This window comes from Leopardus geoffroyi, chromosome A1 (assembly GCF_018350155.1).
Source record: "Leopardus geoffroyi isolate Oge1 chromosome A1, O.geoffroyi_Oge1_pat1.0, whole genome shotgun sequence".
Lineage (NCBI taxonomy): Eukaryota > Metazoa > Chordata > Mammalia > Carnivora > Felidae > Leopardus > Leopardus geoffroyi.
In genome coordinates, this window is record NC_059326.1 from 139,159,409 (window position 1) to 139,174,809 (window position 15,401).

Sequence of the window (15,401 nt, forward strand, 5' to 3'; positions counted from 1 at the left end):
TGGGCAGAAGATGTGAACAGACATACCTGCAAAGAAGACATACAGATGGCTAACACACACACGAAGATGCTCAACATCACTCATCATCAGAGAAACACAAATCGAAATCACAATGAGGTATCACCTCACACCTACCAGAATGGCTAAAATCAAAAACACAAGAGATAACAAATACTGATGAGAATGTGGAGAAAAAAGAACACTCTTTTACTGTTGGTGGGAAGGCAAACTGGTGCAGCCACTCTGGAAAACAGTGGAGCTTTCTCAAAAAGTTAAAAACAGAACTACCCTAGGACCCAGGAATCACATTCCTGGGTATCTACCCCCCCAAAATACAAAAAGCCTAATTTAAAGGGATATATGGACCCCTATGTTTACTGAAGCATTATTTACAATAGCTAAGATACGGAAGCAGCTCAAATGTCCATCAATAGATGAATGGATAAAGATGTAGGATACACACACACACACACACACACACACACACACACACAAAACTATTCAGCCATAAAAAAGTAAAATCTTGACATTTGGAACCACATGGATAGAGCTGAAAGTGTAATGCTAAGCGAAATAAGTCAGAGAAAGACGAATATCATATGATCTCACTTATCTGTGGAATTTAAGAAACAAAATAATGAAAAACAAAGAAACAAAACAAAGAGAAAAAAAGAAATCAAGAGACTCTTAACTATAGACAACTGATGGTTAACAGAGTGGGTGCGGGATGGGGGAAACAGGGCATGAGAATTAAAGAGTATAATTATGATGAAAAAAATAAAATGATAAAAAAGAAAAAACAAAGATATCTGTACCCCCAAATTCACTGTAGCATTAACAATAGCGAAGATAATGGAAGCAACCTAAGTGTCCAACAATACATAAGATGTGAGATATATATATATGTGTGTGTGTACGTGTGTGTGTGCACATGTACACACACACGCATATATACACATGTATACGTATATATATGTACACACGCACACACACACACACTGGAATATTATGTATTACACAGTCACAAAGAAGAATGAGATCCTGCCATCTGAAAAACAGAGGGTATCATGCTAAGTGAAATAAGTCATACCCAGAAAGACAAGTACCATGTGCTTTCACTAAGTGCAATCTAAAACAAACAAAAAGCAAAAGCAGACCCCTGAATACAGAGAACTGATGGTAGCCCGAGGGAAGGGAAGCAGGGGGATGGGCAAATGGGTATAAGGGAGTGGGAGGCTTCTAGTTACGGAATGAATAAGAGCTGGGGATGAAAGGTACAGCACAGGGAATACAGTCGATGGCACTGTAATAGTGTTGTACGGTAGCAGATGGTAGTTATACTTGTGGTGACATAACGATGTATAGAGTTGTCGTACAGACAGAGTTGTCATAGAGACAAATCTTTTTTTTTTCTTTAAAGTTTATTTATTTATTTATTCTCAGAGAGAGCAGGGGAGGGGTAGATAGAAAGAATCGCAAGCAGGTCGCGCACTGTCCACACAGAGACTGACACGGGGCTCGAACTTACAAAACGTGATGAGATCATGACTTGAGCAGAAACCAAAAATTGGGACACCTAGCAGACTGTCACCCAAGTGCTCCCGTTGGGACAAATCTTGTGGACACAGGCTAAGTATTAAATAAGCCAGTCACAAAAAGACCAATACTGTATGATTCTTTCCACTTATATGAGTTATCTAGACTAGTCAAATTCATAGAAAGACAAAGTGGAATGACAGTTTCCAGGGGCTGGGCAGAGGGAAAAACATGGAGTTATTATTTAATGGGTATAGCATTTGGGTTTTACAAGATTAAAAAGTTCTGAAGATTGCCAAAAGTACTTAACACTACTTAAATGTACACTCAGAAATGCTTAATATGGTAAATGTTTTCTTAGATGTATATATTTTTTACCACAATTAAAAAAAAGGTTGCCTTGAAAACTGCCCACCTAATCTGGATCCTCACTTCAGGAATACAAACTGGGGGCGTGAGAAAAGAATTATCATCATATCTGTGATACAACAGAAGAAGCCTAATAATGTTCCACATTTTGCTGTTATATCCCCACTTACACAGCAGTAATTCTATGAGAAATGCATGTGTTCATACATTTCAGAAACTATCATCATGAATATTCTAATCCTGGGTGTTCTTTTCTTCTATAAATACTATGCTAAGTCCTCAACCAATTTCAAGGTCTAGAGAAATGGTTCTCAATATAATGCATTTCAAAATCTCTGTAGAGCTTTTGAAAAAGATTTCCACTTCTGGTATTATGGACACGAGGACGTCCATCTCAAATTTCAGAACAAAATGTTTTACCAGAGATAAAGATTGGTACTTTATAATGATAAAAAAGTTGATTCGTCAGAGAAACACAACAATCATAAATGTGTATATGATAAATACAGAGTTTTAAAATACATAACACAAAAATACAGACACCCAGGCGATACCACATACTTGCTGAATCTTAATTTCCAGCGTGGTGCTAAGGCACTGTTATTTAAAAACAAAATAAAACAGGGGCGCCTGGGTGGCGCAGTCGGTTAAGCATCCAACTTCAGCCAGGTCACGATCTCGCGGTCCGTGAGTTCGAGCCCTGCGTCGGGCTCTGGGCTGGTGGCTCAGAGCCTGGAGCCTGTTTCTGATTCTGTGTCTCCCTCTCTCTCTGACCCTCCCCCGTTCATGCTCTCTCTCTGTCCCAAAAATAAATAAACGTTGAAAAAAAAAAAAAAATTAAAAAAAAAAAAAACAAAAACAAAATAAAACAAAAAAATTACATGGGGATTCAAATGTGCAAGACTGGTCAAGAACTACCGTTTTTGACATCTTATTATTAAAAAATAAAATCAAAACTTAAGTAAATACTACTACTACTGCTACTATTTCTACTGTGAATTGGATTAACAAAATCCTTTCTTCTTCTGCAAGAGAATTTGATTCAATTAACTTTCTAGTTCTTTTCTTCTAGAAACCAGAGAACACAAGTATGTCAACTACGTTGCTAGGCAAAATCTCTTTTTTAAAAATATTTATTTTGACCAGAAGCATGCATGCACACACGTCTGAGTATAGGAGAGAGAGAAAGCGGGAAAGAGAGAATCCCAAGCAGGCTCCAGGCTGTCAGCACAGAGCTCGACCCAGGGCTCGAGCCCACAAACGTGAAATCATAACCTGAGCCGAAATCAAGAGTCGGACATTCCAATGAATGAGCCACCGAGGCGCCGCAGCAACATATCTCACAGAAAAAATAATTTGTGATTGGTAAGGTACATCTGAATTGGGAAGAGGTATACATGAATTGTAAATACTTGATGGAGATACACAACCTTAAGCTCCCCTGAGTGGGATATGGCACGGCCTTTCTAGTAAATCTGGAAGAGAGCCCACGGAGCTGTAATGAGAGGTTTTGGGTCCTAAGGGGCCTGAAGCTTGTAAGCCAGGGTAGCTCCTGTGAATTCTGTTGCCTTAAACTGTACAGTCACTTTTAAATTTTTTTTAAGTTTATTTATTCTTGAGAGATAGAGAGAGACAGAGCATGAGCAGGGGAAGGGGAGAGAGAGGGGGAGACACATAATCCGAAGCAGGCTCCACGCTCCGAGCTGTCAGCACAGAGCCCGACGTGGGGCTTGAACTCACGAACCGCGAGATCATGACCTGAGCTGAAACCGGACGCTTAACCGACTGAGCCACCCAGGCGTCCCTGTACTGTCACTTTTGAGTGGCCAAAGAAGTTAGTTCCCAGATAGCTATGTGCACTGCATTAAGGACTCCTGCAGAAAGAAACACGTATTGCTGGTATGCAGGGAAACTATGGTTCCTGTCCTATAGCATTCTGAGTAGATGAGGGCAAATTGTTGTCCAAGATAGTCCTGTGAGTCTGAATGTTGAGTTGAACCTAAGAAAACTCTTTGGTGGGTGTTGCAACTACCTTATCTTTATGTTGTGATTTAGACATCAGTACTTCCATGCCATACTCAAGATCTCTAGGTTGACTTCTTAAAATATTTTCCAGTGATGTTTTTGCTAATGGGGGTTGGGGTGAGGAGGAATCCATTCTAACCTCCCAGCGATCTTGTGTATCCAGAATAGTACAATATTCTTTCTGTGGTGGTAGTTTTGCCTGCATCAATATGAGCCATAATTCCAATATTTCGGATTCTGTTTGAGAGGTGGAGAAAAAAAAAAAAAGCATGTGTTACATAGTGGTCATTACTAAAACCATAAAACCAAAATATGTATTCTATATGCTGTGCTAATTTCAAAGCTAGTTACTATTTCATAAAAACGAAAAAACCAGAAAATACATCCCTACATTATTCTGACAAAACACCTAAATAACAAACAGCTAACTACAATCTTGTGAATTTTACTTTTAGTTCTATGAAAATTGTGCTGTTGCTACATTAAAAATATTTAGCACTGAAATGGAAAAAAAAATAGCTTTAAAGATATATACCAACATCTACTTATAGTTAGCGCAGGCAGAAAGCTAAATTAACAATGCTAAATTAAGCCCATGACAGAAACCTTTACCTTTTCACACAGTGAATGAAAAAGACAGTATCAATGATAGTACTTACTTAGCTATGGGAGGATTGATGACAGAATGAAGGGATTTGATATCATTTCCTATCAAACCTAATGGAAAGAGGGTTATAATTGAAAAGTTTAAGAAATTTTCCTTTAATTGACAAAGAAGTTAAAATAATTTTAAGCAAATACAGTAATTCCAAGTACAGTAAAATCCAAGATAAATAAAACTTTCTTTTACCTAAAAGTTGTATCTCTAAAGAAAAGGCAATGGATGATGATAAGGTAAATTTTCAAACATAAATTTCTAGAAGACATCCTTAGAAAAATATAAATTTACCCCAATCTTTCCCACTTTTTTTTAATGTTTATTTATTTTTGACAGAGCATAAGCAGGAGAGGGGCAGACAGAGGGGATGAGAGAGGGGGCTAGAAAATCAAAGCAGGCTCTGTGCTGACAGCAGTGAGCCCGATGTGGGGCTCGAACTCACAAACCGCAAGATCATGCCCTGAACCAACTGACTGAGGTCAACCGACTTAGCTACCCAGGTGCCCCTAATCTTTGCCACTTTCTACAATTCTACAATAGACAGAAAAAATATAGAAGAATGTTCATAGCAATGATCTTAAGGCAACAGCTCCTGAACCAAAGAAAAATAAAATGCACAGTCCTGTGAACCTGCAATGTCAAGGCCTAAAGAGTTAAGAGTGATCCTCATATCAGATGACAATGAATTTCTGTACAATTTTAAACCCATCTTCCCTCAGTACTTCCAAGCATACAATATCTTTAACGATGGCCTGGGAAGTATCAGTGAATTGGAGCTATAACAATCTAAGACTTCTAAAAGGCCAAGTAGTATTTCTCGAATACAAAAAGCCCATAATAATTTACTACATACTTATATATTTTATTAATTTTAAAGCAAAAATGCAGTTACATTTATAAATTTAATCTACACCTATTTAAATCAGTTTTCCAAAACTTCTCCAATAAATTAAGAATAGTTCTATTGTATTTTGAAAACCTCCTAGCAGTTCGAAGACTGAAGGATGGCCTGTATGGCTACAGATAAATTTGATGAGCAAAATATAGAAACGTAGATACAAGCCAATACTGCAGACCATTAAATTCACATGCCCTTAACAGTCACACAATCAGTATCATTACTCCATTACTCTCACATGACAAAGATGGTAATTCGAACAGCAACAGAATGCAACTAGTTTCAATGAGTCTCCCATATGCTTGCTTGCTTCAAACACAGACGACCATTGAGAATTAGTTGCTCAGGCTACCAGCTTTCAGTAGCCATACTACCTAACGTAAACTACCCAGATAAGTATTTAACCAACTACTCTTTTTTTTTTTTTTTAATTTTTTTTTTCTCAACGTTTTTATTTATTTTTGGGACAGAGAGAGACAGAGCATGAACGGGGGAGGGGCAGAGAGAGAGGGAGACACAGAATCGGAAACAGGCTCCAGGCTCTGAGCCATCAGCCCAGAGCCCGATGCGGGGCTCGAACCCACGGACCGCGAGATCGTGACCTGGCTGAAGTCGGACGCTTAATCGACTACGCCACCCAGGTGCCCCTTAACCAACTACTCTTAAGAACCTTTAAAATAAATTATTTGGGCAAACCTCGAATGACAGAAAATACTTATGTATAAAAACCAGAAAAGGACTAGAAAATAAGTATTTTACAGCAAGAGCACTCTACAAATAGACAACCCGCTAAACTTTTGAGCCAGCGACTAAAGCCACCAACCTTTCTCTTTGTTTAGCTCATGTGGATGGGGAGCAGATAAGGAGCACAGGCCTACTACCCCTGGCATCTATCAGAATACATCCAACTCATAATAATCTTAAGGAAATAGCCGAGAAGTAAAAAGGAAGCAGTATTCTGAAAATGGAATGCTTGCCAACAAGAGAGAGAGAAAGCAAACAAGCAGTACAATGAGAATCAAATTTTGTACCTGGTAGAGAACTGTAGTTTCTTCCAAGAGACACATGTGACTTTAGTCTTTGTAAACTTGCTCTCATTTTAGAGCAACACATATTCTAGTGAGGAGAAAAAGAACCCTGACATTAATTTTATTTTAGCATTTCTGATTACAGTACTTTTAACATCATAACTATGCTTTGTGAGAAGACGAAATACTTTGAATCTCCTTAAAGTAGTCTGAATTTATTAACGCTAGCTCCTTTAAAAAGTGACAACCCAAAATTATACTACAGGAAAGAACAGAAATAAAACTAAAACTGACTTGCTATTTTGAGCTGATCTTAGATGATGGTTCTCTAAGATCTGCAGCATTAACATCACAAGGAACACAAATTCTACAGATCTACTCCAGACAAGAAAATAACAAACTCTGGGGACAGAGGCAAACAATCTGTGGGAATTTTTATTTAACTGAAGTATAATGAACACAGTGTTGTATTACTTTCAGGTGTACTGAACAATCTGCATTTCTACAAGCCCTCCAGGTGATTCTGATAGCTACAGTTTGAGAACCAGAGCCCTGAAGTTTCCAGAGAGCCAGAAAAGTTAATCAGGTCTCTCACCCTGGCTACTTCTTGATTCTCCTCTACAGCTGCTAAGAGCTGGTGGGGGTCAAGAACTCTAAAACCATTAGCTGTTTTGGGGATTTATAAAAGCGGTTACAAATTAGAATCACCTGGAAAACTTTAAAAAACATTTGGCGAGATGGGGGAGTAGTTGGGAGAACTAGGGACTGGCATTTTTTAAAAGTTTCTTTAGTATCTCCTCCCAGTGTTTCCACACAGAGGTTGGTTATTACCCATCCCAATTTATCCCCAAACAACTAGATACACATTTAATGGCTGCTAATACATTTGGAATTGTTATAGTTAGTATAATAATTTGGGGTTGTCACAATCTGCCTTTTAATGCTATCTTGGAATGCATGCCTGTCTTCTATATCACTTCTACATTAGTTACCAAGTTTTTGTCAATAAAACACTGTTATCCTAAGAAATATTTCAAAAGTATAGACTCAAAGATATTTAAATTTCCACTGCATACTGACCTGGGTAAGAGTAGCTACCTGTCACAGGCATGTAGTCTGAAAGCATCAGCAATGAACACACTAAAGAAAACCTGTGTAAGTCTTTGGGACACTAATGACTTCAAAATGGAATATACAAATGGATATTCTTTAAAATGCTGCACGGTGAATTTTCAAGTAGCCAAATGAATTTACAGACTAGTGATAAGGTCTGCTGCTTCTTTGTTACAGTTTCTCCCACACTCCCTGTTAAGAAAAACTGCTGAAAATAAAGATACACTAGTCTAAGAGTATACTTGGCCTTTGGGGAAGTAAAGGAACTGAACGTGCTGAAGTACATTTAATTTTACAAGAAAAACTTACATTAACATGCAGGATGGGTATTTTCTTATGACTGACTACAAATTTCCTCAAGTTGGACAACATGTTGATCCTCTGTTATTCTCTGAAAAAGAAATATACAAAAATTTTAAACTAAGTTTGCATATATGTCAGTAAGACATATGTAAAGCATATGCAACATATATGGTAACAATGTATTATGTTGAAACAATAGGTACAATACTTTTAGCTATCAAAAACTCCATGCATCATTCAGAAAATAAAAATTCTGACAAAAATGAGAAATATGGTTCTCAAGCTAAAATATTCTTTATTTTTCAACGTTTTAATTCTTCAAGATATGTACATACCATAAAAAGATTGGAATTATAAAAATGTAACCAAAATGCATTTATGTATTTACATAAAATTTAGTATAAAAAGGTAAGCTTCTACATGTTAATTTGTTAATTTCTCATTGGTAATGTAACTTATTGGTTTACTTATATATTCTGATTTTATTCATTCATACCATAAATATGTAAAAAAAATACACAAGAGCAAGTTGTCTTCTGTGACTATAAAAACTAAGTGTGTTTATTTTTTTTAATTGAAACCCAAGTTAGTTAACATATACTGTAAAAATTGTTTCAGGAGTAGAATTTAGTGATTCATCACTTACATGTATCACCCAGTGCTCATCCCAACAAGTTCCCTCCTTAATGCCCATCACCCATTTAGCTCCTCCCCCCACCCTACACACAGCCAACAACCCTCAGTTTGTTCTCTGTATTTAAGAGTCTCTTATGGTTTGTTTCCCTGTTTTTATATTATTTTTGCTTCCCTTCCCCTATGGTCATCTGTTTGGTTTCTTAAATTCCACATGACTGAAATCACCTTTCTCTGATTTATTTCATTTAGCATAATACACTGTAGTTCCATCCACATTGTTGTAAATGGGAAGATTTCATTATTTTGACCACCAAGTAATATTCCATGGAATATATATACCACATCTCCTTTATCCATTCATCAGTCGATAGTTATTTGGGCTTCCCATACTTTGGCTATTGTTGATAGGTCTGCTATAAACATTGGGGTGCACGTGCCCCTTCAAATCAGCACTCCTGTATCCTTTGGATAAATATCTAGTAATCCAATTACTGGGTCATAAGGTAGTTCTATCTTTAATTTTTTGAAGAACCTCCATACTGTTTTCCAAAGTGGCTGAAGCAGTTTTTGCATTCCCATCTCCACATCCTCGCCAACATCTGTTGTTGCTAGGAGTTTTTAATTTTAGCCATTCTGACAGGTGTGAGGTGGTATTTCATTGTGGGTTTCATTTATATTTCTCTGATGAGTGATGTTGAGCATCTTTTCAGGTGTCTGTTGGCCATCTGGACGTCTTCTTTGGGAAAGTGTCTATTCATGTCGTTTGCCCATGTCTTTACTGGATTATTTGGGTTTTGGGTGTGGAGTTTGATAAGTTCTTTATAGATTTTGGATACTAACCCTTTATTTGACACGTCATCTGCAAATATCTTCTCCCATTCCGCTGGATGCCTTTTAGTTTTGCTGATTGTTTCCTTTGCTGTGCAGAAGTTTTTTATCCTGATGAGGTCACAATAGTTCATTTTTGCTTTTGTTTCCCTTGCCTTTGGAGACTTGTCAAGTAAGAAGTTGCTGTGGCTGAAGTCAAAGAGGTTGTTGCCTGTTTTCTCCTTTAGTATTTTGATGACTTCCTGTCTTAGGTTTAGGTCTTTCATCCATTTTGAGTTTATTTTTGTATATGGTGTAAGAAAAGTGGTCCAAGTTCATTCTTCTGCACTGAGCAGTTTTCCCAACACTATTTTTTTTAATGTTTATTTTTGAGAGACAGAGTGTGAACAGGGGAGGGACAGAGAGAGAGAGACACACACAGAATCCGAAGCAGGCTCCAGATCTGAGCTGTCAGCACAGAGTATGATGCATGGCTCGAACTCACAGACTGCCAAGATCATGACCTGGGCCAAAGTCGGATGCCCAACTGACTGAGCCACCCAGGCGCCCCTGTAGTTCTCCTTTTTAGTGGGATCTTTGGTTTTGAAATCAAAGTAATACTGGCCTCGCAGAATCAGTCTGGAAGTTTTCCTTCCATTTCTATTCTTTGGAATCGCTTCAAAAGAATAGGTGTTAACTCTTCAAATGTTTGGTAGAATTCCCCCAGAAAGCCATATGGCCCTGAACTCTTCTTTATTGGGACATTTTTGATCTGTGATCCAATTTCTTTACTGTTAATGGGTCTGTTCAAATTTTCTATTTCTTCCTGTTTCAGTTTTGGTAGTTTATATGTTTCTAGGAATTTGTCCACTTCTTCCAGACTGCCCAATTTGTTTGCATATAATTGCTCCTCATATTCTCTGACTATTGCTTGTACTTCTGCAGTGTTGGTTGTGATCTCTCCTCTTTCACTCGTGATTTTATTTACTTGGGTCCTTTCCCTTTTCTTTTTGATCAATCTGGCTAGGGGATATTCTACTTTTCTTAATTCTTTCAAAGAACCATCACCTGATTTCATTGATCTGTTCTACTGTTTTGTTTTTTATATTTTAAGATCATTGACTTGTTCTCTAATCTTTATTTTTTCCCTTTTTCTGCTGGCTTTGGGTTTTATTTGCTGTTATTTTTCCAGCTCTTTTAGGTGTAAGGTTAGGTTGTGTATTTGAGACTTTTCTTCCTTCTTTAGGAAGGTGTGAATTGCTATATGCTTCTCTCTTATGACTGCCTTTGCTGCATCTCAGAGGTTGTGGGCTGTCATGTTTTCATTTTTAATTTCAGCCTGACTAGATTTTATCTCTTCTATCTCCGCAAAAAAGGATTCTTTGCTGTCTTCTATGCTTTTTCAACCCCAGCCAGTATTATTAACATGGTTCTAAATTCTGGTTCAGATATCTTATTTATATCTGTGTTAAGTCCCTTGCTGTTATTTCTTCCTGTTCTTTCTGTTGCGGTGAATTCCTTCATTTTGTCATTTTGGAGGAAGAAAAAATTAATAAAATAAAAAATATTAAAAAATTAGTAACAAAACAAAAAATCAAACAAAGGAAGAAGCTAGATCCTAGGTGTGTTTCTGCTTGCTTAAAGAAGCTTGATAGAATACAGAAAAAAGGTAAAGAAAAAATGTTAAAGTTAAAAAAAATAATAGAATAAAATAAATAAAATGAAATAGAATAAAAAATTTTTTTAAATAAAAACCAAAGTAAAAAAAATTTAAAAAATTTTCTTTCTGTATCCATGAAAGAAAAAAAAGAAAACAATTTAAGCAAAAACAGAAGCAAAGAAAATGAACAAATGAACCAGCAAACAGAATGAAACCCGAATGAAGTTATATGCAGTCTCCCCTAGAAATGAAACTATGAAGCACTCTGTGTTCTGTACATTAAGCTGGTGGAGTGACTTGTGCTGACCTTCTGGGGGATGTGCTTGATGGGCGCAGATGGGTGGGGCTCTGTTCTCCACTAGGTGGCGCTGCTTACCTTACTGGGGTGGCACATGTGTGCAAGCACGGGGGAAGTGGAAATGGCTTCACCCAGCTCCCTCCTCTCTGTTACAGGACATTTGCGCTCTCACCCACCCGTGATCAAGTACCTCTCCTCCATCTCAGGCCTCTGTCCACCCCCTGTCTCTACCCTGTAAGCTGTCCGCCCGCCTTCCAGGTGCCACCTCCCTCCAGAGTTTTATCTCACATGGGGTTGTGTTTCAAAACTCCACACTTGAGAGGACCCTGCAGCACGGACCCACACCAACCCTCTCGGGGAGGGTCTCACTGAGCAATGGCTGGGTGCCGGCTTGCCTCAGAAAACATTCACGCAATAGTGCAGCAGCAGAGCTTCAGAAATTATCGCAAACCACAACACACAGCCAGCATCAGGTTTTACTGCACTCTGGCATCTTTGTCCCAATACCAGCAAACGTGGCTGCTCTCCAGGGTCCACTGGGACCTTGGCCCAGGAGAGGCCATATGGCCTTTACCAAATGTACTCCAAGCAGGGGAACCACTTCTCCCCATGTGACACAGGGACCCCTCAGACCCTGCTGCCTACTCCTGGGGATTCACCCTAATTCCTCCCTAGAGCACCACCAATCACCGAGCTCTGAAACTTCAGACTCTGCTCTCCAATGTTAATAGAATCCTGGTGGTACTAAAACCCTCTACTTTCACCCTGTCAGTAGTTTTGGAGAACAGATTTCTTGTTCAGTCCCCTGCAAGTGTTTTCACTCTTTCTCTTTCTCTCCAGCTACTTTCAGAGAGTGCTTTTCTTGCACAATCCTGATGCACTGCACTATCCCCTTTTTTTCTGTGCTCTCTCCATGAAAATGGCTCCCTACCCTCCATGGCTTTGCTCTCCACCAGTTCACCTCTCTGTACCAAGTACCTGCCAAGTTTTGTGGCTCAAGTTATGCAGATTGTTGCGTTAATCCTCAGATCAATTTCCTAGGTGTTCAAAATGGTCTGGTGCTGATCTAGCTGCATTTCAGGGATGAGACAACCTCAGGGTCTCCATGCTGCTCTGCCATCTTAACTCCTCCCCTCCAAAACTAAGGAACTTTAGTTTAAAAATATTTACTGAATTGATGGGGTGTTGGGGTGGCTCAGTCGGTTAAGCATCTGACTCTTGGTTTCGACCTAAGTCAAGATCTCAGTTTCTGAGTTGGAGCCCTACATTGGTCTCTGTGCTGACAGCATGGAGCCTGCTTGGGATTCTCTCTCTTCCCCTCTCTCTGCCCCTCCCCTGCTCGCACTCTCTCTCTTTCTCTCAAAATAAACGAACTTAAAAATTAAAAACAAAAATATTTACTGAATATTCATTATGTTTCAAGTACACTATCAAGGCTATGAAAAATTCATGGAAGTATCTGACACTGGGTGGGGAGCAGGGAGATAGACTGTGTGCTATGTTATACAAGAATCCATGTCAAAATTCATTATTCTTTCTCCTAAACCTGTTCCTGTGTCTTGGAACAGACATATTCACTTCCCTCATTTAGGAAGTCATCAAATCCTTTTGATTTTATTTCCTAAATATACCTTGAATCCAATCCCTCTTCATTTCCAGTACCAAAGAATGTTTGCAGTATCATGCATGTTAGATCCACTCTAAAAGAGAACAGATTTTAACACAATAAAATACGAAAAAACTCACTAACAGGGTTTGACTTCACATTGCACTAAGAAACTACCACTTGTCAAAAGCCTGGTAAAGTCATGCACAATTTTCTGAAAAGACTATTAAAATACTCTTCCTTTTCTCAACCACCTATATGTATGAGGCTGGACTTACTTCAGAAGTTCAATCAAAAATAAAAAACATACATATATAGTAACAAATACAGAAGGTGATATGAGATGTCAGCTGTATTCTGTTATGCCCAAAATTAAAGAGATTTGTAAAACTAAGGCAGTGTAAAAGATTCCTCAAATGAAATTATTTTTGTTTTGGAAAATAATAGGTTATTTCTCATAAAACTGTATAACTTACATCAACAGTTATTTACTATGTTTAAGTGAATTACTAAAATATTTTAAAGTTTTAATATCTAAAGATTGAATATGAGTTATAACACACATAAACAAAACTCTTTGGAGTTCTGAATCATTTTTAAGAGTGTGAAGAGTTCCTTTAGCTACATTTTTAAAACTTATTCCAACACCCTGTTTCCCCAAGTGAATGCCCATGATTATTTTAGGTTCTAGGAAAAAAAAAAATGATTTACCAAATATCAGAAAAACTAGCCAAGAGAATCCATTTTGTAGATAGTAATGCTTAAGAAGTTAAAATAATTTGCTTTAAAAGGTGAATTTAAGGAAAAATATTAAGGAAATAATGACATAGCTGACATTCAGATATGACCAGTCTCAAAAAGTAGTACTCAAATCACTGAAGTGGGAAATAATGGTTTAATCCATTCTTTACACATATCCTTCAAATAAACAACATCCTCTTGTCACTTCCCTACTCAAAACATTTAAAGGTTCTTAATACAACAAAACCTGTCCCAAACTACCTTCATGACTTGTACTCTCCTATTCCCTACTCTAAACCAGGGAGCTGTAGCCAAAATTCCCAAGGAACACCATGCTATGGCATCTTCACATCTTTGTATGTAATGTTGCCACAGCCTGAAAGCAGTCCTAGAATCCCCAAGACCCCACACCTGGTAAATTTCCATTCAATCTTCAAGTCCCAGCTTGGAACCTTTTCCTAATTTCCTAGAAAGTTTTAATAGCACTTTCTCTATGTTTTTATAACACTCAGAACTTCTATTTACTCACGACATATAAAATATTTATAAGCTATCTCCACTACTGTGAGCTCTCCAAAAGGAAGGATCTTCCACTAACACTGCCCAGCACAATGCTACACTTTTTGATCTATTAAGTTGATTAGGGCCCTCCAGTGATTTTCTTCTTCCCTGTGGATCAATGATCTTCAACAAAAATGGATGCCTACTACTGGTGCTATAAAGTGAGTTATTCTATAAGGCCCAGACCTCCTTAGGCCTTGGAGAATAAAGAATTCACTAAATGTTGTAACATCTGATGGTACAAAAGCAATAACGAGGGGAAAAAAGGGGAACTACCCATTCTACATTACTAGCAACAAGTTACACTATGGACAAATACAAAGAACTCATGGTTTGTTTTTTAAAACATCAGTAGAGAATCGTGCCTGTAAAATTTAATATACAAAAACAGAAATCATGGACCACTAAAGAACAAGCACAAAATACATCAGTATGCAAGCAAAATGAAGATGATGTTGCTAAGAATCAAGTAATATATGAAAAACGATGTTACAGCATCAAGTTCAAATGGTCTGTTTGCAGATGATATTTGTCACTGTACTTAGTAATTTCTCCTCAATTAGAAACTTCATTTCAGATTTGTGTCATATTCAATGTTTTTTAGAAAAATATCAAGTATGAATTAGCCCAATATGTTTATTATTGATTAATGTCAATCCCTAATATCTTTGCTTTTTCTCTTTATGTTGACTAGGTCATCTCATGCTATCAATCTAAACACTCGTTTTATTTATTTCTAGCAGAAGTTCTAAAACAAATCATCTAAAGTGAGGTACATTTTATCTAAATTTTAAAAATCAGTTCTAGCCTTTAACTTCATTCAAGAAAAAAGTTTGCTCAATTAACTTTTACTCGCTAAAAGAAAAAAAAAAGCTCAGGTAAAGATACTCTTAAATTTAGATCAACTGGACTGATAAAAGCACTTCACAATTCCCCGGTTCATCTACATTTACTGCAGCAAGACAGGGAGTTGGTTATCAGAAATAAAAAAAGTAAGTAACACATGATCCCCAACCTCAAGAAAAAGGTTAGCTTTAAAAAATTCTATTCTGTCTCATGCATATCACAGTAGTAACTATTTCATTCGTGGCAATTTTTACAAAGGTCTTACCATACCTATTCTTTAATGTAAAGAAGCTTGACTTTTTTAACCACACACAAT

General features: G+C 37.5%; 1 protein-coding gene across 3 annotated transcripts in view; it reads right to left on the reverse strand.

The window, feature by feature from the left end:
• GFM2 (GTP dependent ribosome recycling factor mitochondrial 2) overlaps window positions 1–15,401 on the reverse strand; it is a 73,856-nt gene that overhangs the window by 54,852 nt on the left and 3,603 nt on the right. For 2 of the 3 annotated variants that reach the window (XM_045495494.1, XM_045495488.1), the window contains exons 2-5: window positions 7,937–8,018; window positions 6,518–6,602; window positions 4,590–4,647; window positions 4,070–4,167 (exon numbers count right to left, since the gene is read on the reverse strand). In XM_045495494.1, the coding sequence (XP_045351450.1) occupies window positions 4,070–4,167; window positions 4,590–4,647; window positions 6,518–6,602; window positions 7,937–7,999 (304 nt within the window). In that variant the 5' untranslated portion in view covers window positions 8,000–8,018. Of the gene's footprint in view, window positions 1–3,937; window positions 4,168–4,589; window positions 4,648–6,517; window positions 6,603–7,936; window positions 8,019–15,401 lie in introns of those variants that run through there. The other variant, XM_045495501.1, reaches the window with a different exon arrangement.